Consider the following 15,575-nt stretch of genomic DNA (forward strand, 5'->3'; position numbering starts at 1 on the left):
GGGGGATGAAGGAGCGGAGCAGAGGCGATGAAACGCGAGAAGATCAAACTTACAAGTGAAATTTGGAGGCACCAGAGGACAGAAAGAATTAAGCACAAGTGTTTAGAGGTGGAAGCTCTTGAAACTGATTTTAAACTTCTGATGCTGCCTCCCAAAGTTGGGAAATACATTTTTTGATATGTTGTTGTTGGCAAAGCGCTACGTCGAGGATGTTTGGATGAATATTCAGGTTTAAACTGCATCTTTGATCCAGCCCTTTATAACATATGCACTAACTGCTTGTGCATTTATGTCCCATACCTCTGATAGCTTCTCCCAACTCTCTGACAATCTGCCTATCATTAGGAAGATCAGGTTATCACCCAGCCCCCCCCCCCGCCTCAGATTCAATCTTCCCCGCTGTCACAAATGTCACCGCCTCTGAGCCGAAATATGTGGTGTGATGATATATTGCTTGTTGAAATAAGATGAGGAAATAGATTTTAAATCAGTCCGCCATGCCTTGTGGGTGTGCGGGTTTCTGGCTCGGCTCGAACATTTCTCTAAAATAGAGAAATAATGTTCTGCATCTGGTGAAAGTGGGGCACAGTAGGAGAGAACTGATTATCACTGCGTTCAGATTATGAAAGAAGAGATAATTGAGCTAACGCCGGAACAGGGGGGCTTGTAGATATTAAGGCTTCTGAATTGCAAGAAAATTAAAGTTAATTAAGAGTCAAACTTCAGGAAGTACCATCCTAAAAAAACTGTTGACTCTGTTGGACCCAGCTTCTTCCATTTATCGGATGAGTTATGAGCATTTTAAAATAGACTTGTTAAGCCGCTACATGCTGCATATTTGATCACCGTTTAAACAAAAAGTGTAGAAAGCACCGCTGCATCTTTCTCCCGCCATGGACGTCCCCATCGCACGGGGTGGGTGAAACATGGAGCAAGAGGAGGTGAAAAGGTCAAGTGAGTACCTTTCTTCTTTGCTGCATTTTGTACTGGCGTCAGGAATATCCAAGCTTTTACTGTACACTGATTTACTACAGTGAGACAGGAGACAAAGCGAGGCAAGAGCGTCAGTCTCTGTTTATGCAGCCTGCTGACACCCAGAGCCAGACTCGCTGTCAGACCTGCTGAAACACTGCTGGGCTGCGAGCTCCTCCACACACCACCAACACAAAGCTATGTCCATCTCTACTGAAATATTGATTTTTTTTAAAAACTTTTTCATTTCACCTCCACGCGTACCTCTGTCCGTGCTGTGTCATGTCGATAGCCCTCCTGGCCGGTACAGGTGAGCCTCCGTCTGTGACACTGAGGACCTCCATGGACTTCCTCTCTGGTCTCCTCTTGCCGTGACGGTTCAACATGGGAGAGTCGACCCGCTTCCTCGGAGGATCTGCGCCAAAAAACAAGCGGGACGGATCGATTCAGCACGCACCTGATGACTCCTGCGTGTTAATGCGTGTATTCCTACGCACTGAGAGGTTTTTGGCTTTGCGTGCGTGTCTGCATGTGTGAGTGTTTGAGTGATGTTCAGCGCTGATCGCATTGACATTTTAACTAATAGTGAATAAGTAATGGTTTCCTCCCAGACCTTGAACTAATGGCCACTGTATTGACTGTATCACATTCACTGAAGAGGGAGTCTATTCATCAAAATGTCGGTATCTCGCAGCACACACACACACACACACACACACACACACACACACACACACACACACACACACACACACACACACACACACACACACACACACACACACACACACACACACACACACACACACATTTGCGCATAAATACCCCATCCTGTTGCGGTGCTCTTGTCGGAAAATAATGCTGGCAGAAGTCTAAGTAGAGCATCTCTGTTTCGGCTCAGATTTCTGTGGGTGGAAAATGTGTGCTGGGTTGTGCTGTGCGAGCGGGAGAATACCTTTTTGTGATGTGTTAATATGTGATCCGAAGCAGTCGGGGCTGACAGTTTTACAAAAAAAAACCCAAGAAGATCTCTGGCCTATTGACTCCTTCTATTTCTGGTACTATATTTCATTGAGAGGATTGTCTATATTCAACAAACAATACGATTTCTCAGCTGGAGAGCCAATCTACGTCTACTGGAGCTGATCCAATTTCTTCCGAGAGAGAAGGAAACACTGCAGACGTTCGGAGCATTCATGAGTTACCTTCTCGCAGTACTTATTCCTGCCTAAATTGGCTTGTTTTGCCTGAAGAGCTGTCTACACAACAGCCACAGAGCACTATAGTCCACATATCCTGTGTACCATACTATATATAGCTCAATAGGTCGCTCTGTCAGTCCACTGTTTTTGCCCTTGGAGGCTGCAGTTTGGCATGGAGATAGGGCTGGGTGATAAAAGATAACTATAATGATTTCAAATGTTAATAAATGCTTGACACAATTACTGTAAACCACCCATAGAGCGACCATGCACCAGAGCAGAGGGCACTAATGCACCTGAAGCTGAAGAAAAAGGTTACATAGGATTCATGGAGTGGATGTATTGAAGCATCTGGACTCAATAAGGACATAGACTTCACGCTTTCTGTAATCCTTCTCCTCTATGTATGTTTCTATTTTCTCGTGCCATGCTTTTATCTTTACATTGTGTTTTATATCATAGTCTTCATCTGCATTTGTCTGTTTTTGGCCCGATTCTCACCAATCTCATTGCGAGGCGGAAGGTTCTGGTCCTCCTGACTGGGGTACCTTTCCTTGCGGTCCAGTAACAGGAAGTAGATCATCTTTTCTTGGTTGTCACTGCAGAGTGGAGACAAGCAACCACTAAGACTTCTGGAGAGAAATACAGTAGTTTTAAACACAAAAACATACATGTGTATTTATCAGTGAAGCATTCATAGACACAGGCTGCAAGAGCTCAAAACCAAAGACATTAAACTGCAAAAACCCTCCGTATGATTAATGTCCTTTAATCTTTTTGGTTTCATTGTGAAACAGCGACTAAATAGCTCCCATCATTAAAACAAAAGTTTAGTTTTACAGGTCATTAAGCCGTCATATAATATTCTGCATATATTTCCCCTCCGTATCCGGCGTCTGCTGGTGAGTTTATGAAAGTATCAAAACATTACGAGTTCATCTCTTTTCTTTCTCTGAGAATCAGGAAGCCGTAATTTCTTTAGCCTCTAGGCCAATACTCTCTATGCAAGAGGCCCAGGGATTGGCCCTCCATAATAAAGACAGATTGGAAAGCAGTAGGAGGCAAAGAGACAAGGACCTGCAACTTCAGCTAAAATGAACCAGGGAGAGGGAGATAGAGACCACAGATTTTTTCCTCCAGTCCAGCACTATTACGGGATGCTCCCAGGAGGAAGGAAGCGAACGGAAGAGATGGGGAGAAGGGGGGGCGAAGTGATAGAGTAATGCTCGTTTAGTATTAAATTATGGAGGCTGGTAAAATGTAAAGTAGAGGGAAAGGAGACAGAAAAAGCGAAGCAAAATTAAACCAGAAAAACATCTGTGTGCCCACATTAATAAAAAATAAGTGTTCGGGAGACTGCAGGGTGAGTATCCTCAGCATAAACACAAACACATGTGTAACTCAGACATTAGCGGCAGAACATAAACAATGTGACCCCGGGAGCTTGTTCGTGGTTCAAGCCAGGATCAGTTTGGGGGGAATGAATCCAGCGGCAAGCGGTGTGAGCGCTGTGTGATAACAGTTAAGTGATCTATAGCTTCTGACATCTAAAGTGACAGCCTCGCAGGGTTTCATAAGAGCGAGGGGGGAAAAACCAAGGCTGTCTGTGCGCACAGACACCACACAGCCCTGTCCTCCTCAGCCGCTTTCATTTTTTTCATTTCTCAGCACGCTGTCTTTCCCATCGATCCTCTATTTTTCTGTCCTCACTCGCACCTTAACATTCACTGAACAACACCTCCATTCTTTCTTTCTTCTTCTTCTTCATCCCACCACTTTCTCTTTCCAATCCCGCCCTCCCTCCCATTAACTCACTCATCTGAGAGCAGGTCTTTCAGTAGTTTGTTTTTGTCTCTGAAGCAGCCGAGGGAGTGCATGCTGTCCAGTACATCTGGGTCGATATCGTCGGCAGAGGGCAAGCTGCGGATGGTCACCTTCCTCGGCACAGGCTGCTCCGGCTCTGGTTCGTTCTTCCCCCCTCTGGGAATGGAAAGAAAATTACACGACAAATGAGGACACTGTCAGCCATCGACATTAAAATGTTCATATACTGTAGCTCATAGAGGCGTCACTGCAGATTTAGAGTACTCTAAACAGAATATGCAGTATGTGAGGTAATTTAGTGTTTGTGTACCTCATTATAACCCTGGTTCACATCTCAAAAACTTTCAAGTCATGCATTTTCTCCAGGTTTACTCATTTTGCATGTAAGCTTCAGAGGGTGAACGGGGGTCAACAAGCTCGCCAAGATGCAGACAGACAGCTGAGTCATGCTGTTAAGTTTTGCTCTCCCCCTCTCTCTCGTCATGGCTTGTTTCCCAAACTTAGTTTCTTCATTATTCCCTTCACTTTCTTTCCAGACACTCTAGTTACGTCATTTTGCTCTGTCTCTCTTTTGTCTGGCTGTATCTTGAGAGTAGTCAAGCAGGACTTTTTTTCCTCTTTCTGATTGAAAATGAAAGGCGACTTTACCCTGACATCATTGTCAGGAGGATTACGGGACGATTCCAGATGTTTGTTAAAAGAAGAGATTCCTCTTCAGTTGCTACGAATGTGAAAGTAAACACACTCTGATACGCGATCCTCCTTGACTTTTCCCCACTAATCTATTTTCTCCTTCTTCTGGTGAAGCCGATGGAGCGCTAACCCCCACAGGCAGCTATTAAAATCACCTCCACTTTCCTATACGCTGTGAACTTGTGAACTGAGTCGGCTGTGATTGTTCACTCTACAATTTGATGGTGGATGTGAGGAAAAAATGAAAAGGAAATGGGACCCTGAGCTAGGTGTAGTTAATCTACCGGAACCTGAGAGTATGTTTATTTTCTGCCCATCCTGGCGGAGACAGTTTGGCCTGGCGCTTCTTTAAAGGAGACATATTACACTCATTTTCAGGTTCATAATTTTACACTTACATCAAAAAACACATCAGTTTTCTCATATTCTGTCTGAAACACTCCGTTTTAGCTCCTGTCTCTTTAAGGCCCCCTTCCCTCTCAAAAACCCGGTCTCCTCCCATTGGTCAACTCGCACACGCCTGAGCCAGCACCGCTAAAAAAGACAGAGCATCTATGCTTAATCAATTGTTACGCTCCAAACTATCCGTGAGGCATCAATTATGCAAATGTTTGACATGCTGACGTAGTGTGATGTCACAAAGTCACCGAATTAAAGGAGGGACTACTGACGAGGCATTTAAGGAGCAGTGTTTTCTATGGGAGAGAGGAGCTTCTGTTGGTGCGGACTCTGACCTTTCTAACTTTCAACATGCACAAGAACCTGTATGACACACTGAAAGCATGATAGGTCTCCTTTAAGTGCCACAGCTCAGCTCAGATGGTTATGAAACATTATTAGGAACACCCACCACCAACTCGCAGCTTCTCAATTCCCGTTCATTCATTCATACATTCATTCATTCGGCCAGACACTTGGCCAGCCGGCCTGCAGGCAGACACGGACAGCCTGGCAACTTCCTCTCTGACAGACCTCACATTGCATTAGTCCTCTCTCTCGTCTCCTCTTGTTTCTTTTTTCAGTCTCCCTGTCTGTTTGCATGATCTTTCAGTACACGACAGAAACCATAACTCAACCCCCGTCCCACGACTCACAACTTCCTGCCATGATTCATCTTTGCTCTTGCAGTGCAAGAACCATAAAATCATTAAAAGACATCCTTAAATTACTTTCTGAACTTTTAAATGGCGATAATGGAAATATCAGCCTTTAAAGACATCAATTAGTGTCTATTATATATACATGCTTTTGTTCCCCATTAAAAAATCCATTCACATAAATGAACTCTGACATAATTTACGATGACCTGCACCACAAATCTTCTCAAGAGATTTATGTCAAATTAAAAAGGTGGCCACACACTGTTATGAAAGTTAAACGACAGGCACGCTGAGGTTAGGTGGGTTCATCCTTCACCACATCCCTGCTTGTTCGCTCTCCCCTGCTCTCCGTTCAGTTGACCATATGCTGCACATCCCCTTTCATGCACTACCAATTTACCCCCACATCCCCGAGAGTGGAGTCATGCCCTGCTCAAATGTAGTCTCGTGTACAGGGCTGAAACTCAAAGCCATTTATCATGCAGTCACTCGCCCCTCAGGCCTGCAACCCCCTCTGCAGAATAGGCTATGAGAGGGGGGGAGGAGAGGAGAGGAGAGGAGAGGAGAGGAGAGGAGAGGAGAGGAAGGGAAAGGAAGGGAAAGGAAAGGAAAGGACACATACATAAGCTGACTTTCTGGTCAGCAGGAGGAAATGATGATGGTGGTGAGGCAGGATTTGAAAATTTGAAATTTGAAAACAACTCTGTGTATCAATTTTTAACGAGATGCCAGGACATTTTCCAGCGGTGTTGGTGTTGACAGAATAAGGTACGTTTTGGTACAATTCTTACTTTAATACTGATGTTTAAAGTCCTCTTCCGTAGCTTTCACAACATAAAATTGATCAAATGAAACAAAGAAAAATAAAGTTGAAAAGACTGAGAAGTACTTACATGTACCATGTGTGCTTCTGGATCTGTTCTAACTGTAAAAAGACGTGAGAGAAGAAACGGCAGGTCAGTACACAATGAATTGAACAACAATGATTCATTTTATCATCCTTTTGGCGCAAAGGAATTAATCACTGAAGGAACAAGTTGAATGCGATCTTCTGCCTGTGTATAGAAACGTTTGGCGCGGTATGAGCCGAGTTACCGGAGACACAATAGGACAATACGAGCAGATTGAGAGGGTTGAAGTAAATAATGAGGCCTTCAAATATTAATACTGCCAATGGGAAAAAACTTATTGAGAAAAACAGAGAGAGGTGCAGCAGGAGTATGAGAGAGTGGTGATACAGCCGAGCTATAAGCAGAGCATATTATCTCCCTCACACACACAGCTGACCCTGCCAAGCCCTCTGGTCCAAAGGGAATCTCCCATTCTCATTCTCTTCCCCATCTCTCTCACTCGCACACACTCGCCCTCTCAATACTACTCTTGTCATCACACTTTTAATGTGGCCACTTTGTCAGCAACACTGTCAGCGTGGGTCCTCTGCCAAACAGAACGAGGCAGGAACTGTGAGCGAAAAAGGGCAACAAAGGAAGATGTCTGTTTGAATGACTTCACAGTGTTTCAACTGCCCACAGAGGAAAACAGGATCAATGTCACTGTTGGGACTTTTTAATTTGCTCCTGCTGTTGTTGCGCGACCACAGGAGATACACACAGCAGCTCTAATTATTATCACTTATTCAGAGGTATAGTTCTTGGGTGAGTGCCTACATCGCTGTCTCAATGTTCCCACGTTTCCCAGAGGACTTTCCTCGGTGCTCCAATGCCTTCACGTGTAACTAGTTCAATCACAGAGCTCGCCAGACTGCGGTCACCGACGATAGGTGAGTTGCATCTGCTTCCACAGAGGTCATGGTATCGACAGAGACACCCTGCCTGTCAGATAGAGGCCAGTGGGTGACCTACTCTCTCCCACTTTTATTGAAGGCCTGCAGGCAAGAGACTGATATCACACGCAGGCTTGAAAGTGATGTGGTTTGAAATGCAGTATCACATCAATCAGTCTTTAAATGTGACAGTACCAATTCCAGCTGCTTTCACTCAGGCAGAGGGGGAAAGCTGCTGTAATGCTGGCTTGCTTAGGTGTGTGCACGAGTATGTGCTCACGTACACTATATTTTTTTATCTGGTGCTGCATGAAGTAATTTTTGTGCAACTTGTATTCATACAAATGTTTGCAGGGCTTGCGTGTGTTTGCATGTCTCAGTCATATGACTGTTTATTAGAGCAGGAGGGTCATCGTGTTACAAAAATGATATAGTATTTATATTTTATATAAGTCCCATTACAAAGCCAAAACAGAGTAACTAAATATTTTCACACGACTGTTTTACCACATAAAAAATGACCATGCCATAGAAATTTGTAATTTGGAGAAAAACAGCAAACAACTGGAAAACAAACTGCAGCGACTGCAGTCCAGCTACTTAATGCTAACTCCAACATCTTCAAAATTGATTATGTGACCCACCAAATGAGATAGTAGTCAGTAGGAAATGTGATGGGGGGATGCCGTACTCATTTTTAGCAAAATGGCCAAAATATATTCCCATTGTTAACCTACTCTCCACCATCTCCATCCCCTGGTAACAGAGAAAGTGCAGGAGCAGAGTCTGGTCTGTCCGCATCATTGATCCTCCACCTGACTGAGGTCTGTACAAGTTTGAATCTGCGACCATGACTCTGAAATATCAGCCGTCTCACAGTGCTGCGTATCGATAAAAACACGGCGCTCTCCATGGTGCTGAAGTAGCAGACGGATTTGTAAGTGTGCCTTGTTTCTCCCAATCCTTCTCAAATATTTTCTAGCCATACGCTATAAAAACTATCCTCTATACTATATCAGAGCCTATATACTCTGTAGAGTAATGTCAACTCCATGATCAAAGTGACAAGGACCAACGTGTCGACGCACAAGTGAGAGCGGATCTCAGAGACACACTCCTGCCTCCATAATATTCCTTTAATATGTCTGTGATGGTTCAGTAGCATCTGTGCTGCTGAAAATACACCCCCAGAGGGTTCCTGTTATTGGGTCAGCGCCACTCTTAAAAATTAATACATCTCTGCCTGGTAGTAGCTACTTGTATCTTATCATGCAGAGAGTAGTAACGCCAGATAAAGGTAAGTGGCCTCTCTGCAGCATCTGACACCGGTGAAGTTTACATGATTAACTACAGTTTAATTTCTCAATGAGGTCAGTTTAATTTCTCATTTGTGGAGACAGAATCAGACGCACTTCCTTTATTTTCATTCCAGCAACCTTGATACTTTGCGCTGCCCCCATGAATGCATAATGTGTCTGTGATTATCTGCTCTTTAATATAACAAGCTAGCCAATCCTTCTCATTAGCCCCGGATCATAAGGAGGCAGGACGTCATGTGTTTCATTTGAATAGTGAAGATGAGATGGCCGTGTTCAGGTGGCTCGCCCCCGTCACCTCCAGGGACCCGGACTACACGGACAGGAAATGAAGAGAAAGGGTTTTTTTTATCGGGCTAAGCCCCTTAAGCCCAGGTACGTGCCCTCCCACTCTGACTCGCTCTGTGTGTACTTGTGTTCATGTACAAGCAAAACATAATTAACAGAAGGTGTAAGTAGACATACCAGAACACGGCCAGGAGTTGTGGTCTGATAACGCCAATCGATTTGATTGAACAAACTACTGTCAACATTATTAGGGAAAAATAATCCCTCGCAAAAGAAGAGCGCGTTCCCTTATGATGTCATCCCCACCCTCGGTGCACCCGCTCATCCCTGACCGAGCGGCACACCGCTTAACTCCAAGAACGCTCAATCTAAAAGGGCTGTTTGACATTCTGGGAGGTTACAACACATCCCAAGAGCTCTGTTTGGAGTTCAAATGCACGGGAGGGGGGCGAGAGCGGAGAGGTAGCATATTCTCTCCCAGCAGCTCGGCCTGTGTGTTACGGTTTGTCGAGGACAGCGCTGCAGGCTGCTGGACATATCTAGGGGATCTCAGGGTGACCCGTCCTCCTCAGGCAGAGGAGAACAGAAAACCAGTATACATACAGCATACCAAAGAGGTGACGTTCACGAATCAACACTGCTGCTTATCTTAAAAGGGGCCGTGCATTCAGGTTGTCAACCCTCCTGCAAATGAGCATCTTTTTCTTTGTAGCTTTCTGATCTTTTTTTTTCTTTTTACTGGTGGTGTTTTTTGTTTTTCTGTGAGTTTAAGTTATTCTGACAGAAGGCATGAGGAAATGGAGCATCCGCATATCCGCTTCAGGGTGGTGTCATTACATTTGCTTACAGGCAAGCGCATGAAAACAATTTTGTTTACCACGCTGAGAACCTGGAGAAGGTTTGTGCCTACAGTACGTGTGTGAAAATGTGGGGTTTTATGTGTGTGTGCACAGACACAGTAACTTCTGAGCATGTCTGCGTCTCTGCGTGTCGTCCAAATGCGAATCGCAAGACGAGAACAAAGGGCAGCGCCGTCTCTCTGTGAACTGTGTTTCTTTTTCTGAGATCTCTGGCCACTTCCATTATTTACATTTCCCTTTGTCCATCGCGCCCCGTCCCTCTCATCCTGACTCCCTGCCCTTCACATCTCTCTGTTCTCGCGCCCTCCTCCAGCCACCTTGCCAAGGTGATCAGATGCTGTGCAGAAGGGGACTGGCATCGCGATGAGTGCACTAAACAGTGCAGAGGGAGAGCTCACAAACAGCGGTCCTCTCCTGAATTCACATCCTGTACTTGAGGAGGAACTCAAAGGGAATCGGGGATGAGGCGAGACAAACGCATCGGGAACACAAGGGAGAAGAGAATAAACAAAGAATAAGACGACGGTTGGCTCGGCAGCATCGAGCTGATATTAGCCACTTCAGTTTGAACGCGTATGTCTGCCATCTTGCTCTCTCCTCGGAGCATTAAAAGTTTTCTGTGAGTCTGCAAAATAATGATTTCCCTCTCTTAACAAAGAACTGAGGTGTATGGGTTTTTCCCCCCCGTGAATGGTATCTCAAACAACATCTATTAATGTGTTTTGCTTGCTTCTACAACACCATTAGTAAACACTACAAGTTGTGGACTGTGAATATAAAATATTAAGCGCGACTATAACTCATGTCTTATTGATTGAGATCGAATGAATTGTGCATAACGAGGTGCAAAGGGTACTTTGTACCTTCATGTAGCGCAGAGACACGGCATGCATAATGCTGAAGAATGGCAACATGTACTGTAGAGGTTCATAAGGCTTGTGTAATATTAATATTTGTGTGCTAACACGGATGTGAGGGCAGTAAATACATACCCTCAGAGATAAATGTATAATTACACACACAGCCACGTGGTAGTCAGTCTCATAAAGAAGACATGGACATTAATAAATAAGATAAGATATTATAATAAACATGGTTAATTTATAGTTAATTAAACCTGAGTTAATAGTTATTGCACTGATAAACAATGAAACACATTTATTAAACACTTGTTTAGTGTAAAGTTGGAACTGATGTTTATAAACCTTAATAAAAGATTCATAAAGCATTTAATTGTTTGTTAACAGTCAAATAAATAATAATAATTAATGTTTAATGAACTATACTTGTGTTGAACATTTATTAATGATGGTTATTATAAAGTGTAAACCCTGGCTGCAGGGTTATGGCCAGGTCAAATATTATTACTATTATATGATAACTGTTGTCCCAAAGTTGAAAGCTGAAATTGTCAAAAAACAGACTTTCTCCCTTGAGGGGCCAAAACTGAACATTAATGAGAGAGGGAGAAAATAATTCTGGTAATTCAAAAAATGTCATGACAGGATAATCCTCCTAAGTTCCTTAAATGTTTTCTTTCCTCGCCTCACAGAGCTTCTGTGGTGCTTAATGGATTGACTTCATGAACAAAGTGTCAATCTGCCCATTGTGCTCAGAATATGAAATATAATTAGTAATTGGTGATCATATATATTAAAAGGGCATAAACAGCAGTTCATATTCAGTTATTCAATATTCCTGGTGAGCCAAATGAAACCGTATGGCGGGCCAGCTTTGAATACATATTGATATTGCGATTATAATAACCCTCATGATAATGTCATATATGCGATCGAGCACCTCTTATAATCATTCCTGTTTCTTTCCATTCGATAATATCGTCATTGTGGATTCTTCTGGCCATGATTATCTTGTAGTGGAAATGTGATATCATGAAGAATTCACTCAATAAGAACAAAGGCACTGAGCACAAGACCAACATCAAAAGTTGACAAAAGTATAATCAAACTGACCGTTAGTCTTTTGGTGGCATCCACTTCGATCATGCCACGGAGAAGGTTCTGACAGTCCGGAGGGATGAAGTGTGGCATGTGAAACACTCCCAACTTCACCTTCTCCAGCAGATTCCTCAGGTTGTCGTCATCGAACGGCAGCGCACCCTGGAGAGGGCGAAAGAAAGAAGCAGATAATGAGCAGAAGAGGGGAAAAGTGGCGAAGTTATCGAAATGAGAAACTAAGTTTGAACACAGAAAAATAAGCCTTCGCTCGACCGAGGGCTGAAAGGAAAAGAAATAAAGAATTTGAATGACTAACGAGGCTCGCCAGAAGAAACAAAACCACATTTTGAGTCTTAATCCTGCACCACTTAAAGAACAGGCTCGCTTTTCTCAACTTGTTCAACTCTCCAATTAGAGCGTTCTGCCCTGAGCCACAATGCAAAATAAATAATAAACAGCAGTGAAGCTGAAAACAGGGCTTTTCTAATAATTACCCAGCTTTCTCATTTACCTCGTTCATTTAACATTCTCTCATCAGAGTCATTTATCAGAGCGAGCTGACACCTCACAGATGTGGCTGTTTGATGAATGACAACCTCTAGCAGGAGACAAGATGGAGGGGTAGAGGGAAAGGCTGAGAAATTAAGAGAAGTAGAGGGGGAAGAAAAGGAGGGAGGAAGGGGAGGAGGAGGGGAGGCGGGGGTGAAGGCTTGTGTAACAGATGATCTGAGTGCAGCCTAACTGCTGGGGAGTATGCGCGTCTCCCACAATCAGACAAATGGTTATCTCGCAGCCAGACAGCAGGACGAAAAACGGGAGAAAGACAGTATTCATCTGCAGTCGAGCAGTGACGGAGGAAAAACTTTTTGTTTTTGAAGAGAGGGAGAGAAAACGCGGTCACGGAGGAGACGGTGGTAAAAAAACAAAAAACATCAGGTTTTACGCAACACAAGAGTACACGGGAGACTGTCCTTAACACAAGTACACACAGATATGAGACAGAAAAGACACGGAGAGAGGGTGAAAGAGGCAAAAACAAAGACAAATAAACAGAGCCTGTGGCCAAAAGCCGCCCTGTCAGCGTTGGTATTTATTTTGGGCTCTCTTCTTTCAGTTTGGCTGGATGAATTATTCATGGAGCAGGAGTGTGTAGGAACTACAGTACAGCTGTTGATGAAACAAAGCTTCGGGGCTGCACGGCTGGGGAACCACAGACATAATGTAGCTGGAGAATAGACCTGATTATGGATACAGCATTGTGTGTGGATACAGGATAATGAATAAAAAGATGCTTCGATTCTCTGATCTTTCTATTACGCAAGAATATCATGCTTGAGGTGGTTTTCGGCAACGTTTTTAGAGCAAAGACCTTCTCGATATTAGGATTTTCTATTTAACTGCCTCAACCCTGATTTTTTATGTTTGGAGTCCCTGAGGCGGCTTCAAGATCATCTCGTCCTACCGAGGTCAACCTTGAGTGCAAAGTTGTGAATGTCCTGTCAGAAGGTGCTCTCGCTTTCTACTTTTGAGCCTTTACAGCTGCCACAAAGGGGAAAAGGTAGCCATTTATGGTTACATTGCATAACAGCGGGCTTCAATGGAGAAAACAAAATGTCCGTCAGTCCAGTCACCATTATTAGGAAAGAACAAGCTGACACTCACCACCAAGAGGGCAAAAAGAATGACCCCACAGCTCCAGACGTCTGCTTTCCTCCCGTCATACTTCTCTCCCTGAGGACCAGAGAGTGTTTGTTAGTGGGCGGAGTGTTAGGGTCGGTTAAAATAAGAAGCAGGACTTTGTAAAAAAAGAAGCTGGCGATGAATCATTGGAAAAATGACTTACCCTGATGACTTCTGGACAGGCGTAGTGTGGAGATCTGTCAGGGAAGAAAAAAAGAGTGAATGAATTGAGAAAGAAACGTAAGGAAAGAGAAAAGAAAGGTTTTTTAAGGACTTTCAGAGTCAGAGTTATACAATCATGACACTCCAAACATTCAAAAAGACATAAACAACCAGACGAAAATGTGAAAAACGCTACTTAGGCAGACAATAAATGTCTCCAGCGAGCGTAGATCAAGATGTGCTTTCGGGAGTTTAGACATCCTGAGGGTGTTTGGATGTCCTCCTGCTTGCTCACTCAAGGGCATCCTCTCACAGCAGACAGTGAACAGACCCACTAATCTTTACAGCACCTGGATGGGCTGACAGTAAACCCAATGACGAGATTGACACACCAATATCGTATGAAGATTTATGGAGCTAGCTCGCGGTGGCCGCTCCATACGCCAGCGGCTATGGATGAGGAGAGCGACTTGTTATTCTAGCCATACGCAGCTGCACTTCTGCAGCACTTTGACATTGCCAGATTGGTGAATTCAGCACCTCAGAATACAAACAAAATGTGGTAATGAAAAGTGCTTAACATCAATCTTAAATCAGAAAACTTTTTAATTACATGACGTCTCTTTGTTTCTCTGATTTTGGCCGGCTCATGTCTACATGTCACTGCACACAGAAAAGCAAATCAGGCACCTGTCTCCCCAAAAAACCTCTCTGCCTCCTTCCTCCACTCAGTCTTATCTAACACCAGGGCATTTGGCTCTAATGAGAGACTATCTGAAGTCTGTAAACATGGCGCCCATTAGCTCGCTTGTTGTCTTATGTACTCATGAATATCAGCCCTGACGGGAGCGGCTTCCTCCGGCTGTCAAAAAACTGGCCGATAACAAACGCTGCCACCGTGTCAACGGGGAAGTTCAAACGCGAGCCTATGCAAATGGGGCCTTCCTGATTGCATGTGTCAGAGTGCATTATGCAGATGAGCGAGGAATAAAAAACAAAAAAAAAAAAAACAAGCAGGAGATTTGCACTAGTTATGCCTCTCGAGTGCCACGACACGCGAGCCACAGCTGGAACCAGCGTGAACATAAACTAATTATTTGCAGGGCTTTAGGTGGCAAACACAGGATGAGGGTAAAGGCTGGAACACAAGCACCTCAGCTTCTTCTTCCTGAGCTGAATACTAATGTGACGATAAAAAATAAAACAGGCAATCAGTCGGCCATATCATCTACAGTATATGCGTCTAATATCTAATCGGTCTGCTACCTCGGCACAGTCATCGTATCGCTTATTCTTCCTATATGTCCACATATTACAGACGTAAAACCTTGAAACTCTCCATAATTGTTTAATCTCTCCATTGTGGGAGTGAGTCATGCGGCGAGGACCTGTAGATATTCATGACCAGTCTTTCCTGGTGTGTTTCACCTGGATTTAATGACCTAATTTTATTAAAAGGTGTAAATAAAGTTTATTTAAATGCATGCCAGGTAACCACATAAAAATTCTGGCAACATACTGTACGTCATGAAATTTATATGATGATAAAAAAAATAAACCCCTCGCTGCTCACAACAGAAATTCACATTATATCCTAAGACACTCAAGATAAATAGAAAACGCTGTAAGAGCCACTTCCCTCCGACCAGAATGAAAAATACAGTCTTTTGTAGAACAGTTGCGCCGGGTTGACATGACATTAGTCTTTTCCTGCTATTTGCTACTCTATCATCCTAA

General features: G+C 43.7%; 1 protein-coding gene across 5 annotated transcripts in view; it reads right to left on the reverse strand.

Annotated features, from left to right (window-relative positions):
- Window positions 1-15,575, reverse strand: part of brsk2a (BR serine/threonine kinase 2a) — a 184,166-nt gene that overhangs the window by 19,460 nt on the left and 149,131 nt on the right. For 2 of the 5 annotated variants that reach the window (XM_084363175.1, XM_084363171.1), the window contains exons 6-13: window positions 13,840-13,873; window positions 13,659-13,727; window positions 12,012-12,158; window positions 6,685-6,716; window positions 3,990-4,154; window positions 2,676-2,773; window positions 1,225-1,387; window positions 963-1,028 (exon numbers count right to left, since the gene is read on the reverse strand). In XM_084363175.1, coding sequence (XP_084219301.1) covers window positions 963-1,028; window positions 1,225-1,387; window positions 2,676-2,773; window positions 3,990-4,154; window positions 6,685-6,716; window positions 12,012-12,158; window positions 13,659-13,727; window positions 13,840-13,873 — 774 coding nt within the window. The remainder of the gene's footprint in view (window positions 1-962; window positions 1,029-1,224; window positions 1,388-2,675; window positions 2,774-3,989; window positions 4,155-6,684; window positions 6,717-12,011; window positions 12,159-13,658; window positions 13,728-13,839; window positions 13,874-15,575) is intronic. The other 3 variants (XM_084363172.1, XM_084363174.1, XM_084363173.1) reach the window with 3 other exon arrangements.

Source organism: Pagrus pagrus, assembly GCF_965226575.1.
Source record: "Pagrus pagrus genome assembly, chromosome: 10".
Lineage (NCBI taxonomy): Eukaryota > Metazoa > Chordata > Actinopteri > Spariformes > Sparidae > Pagrus > Pagrus pagrus.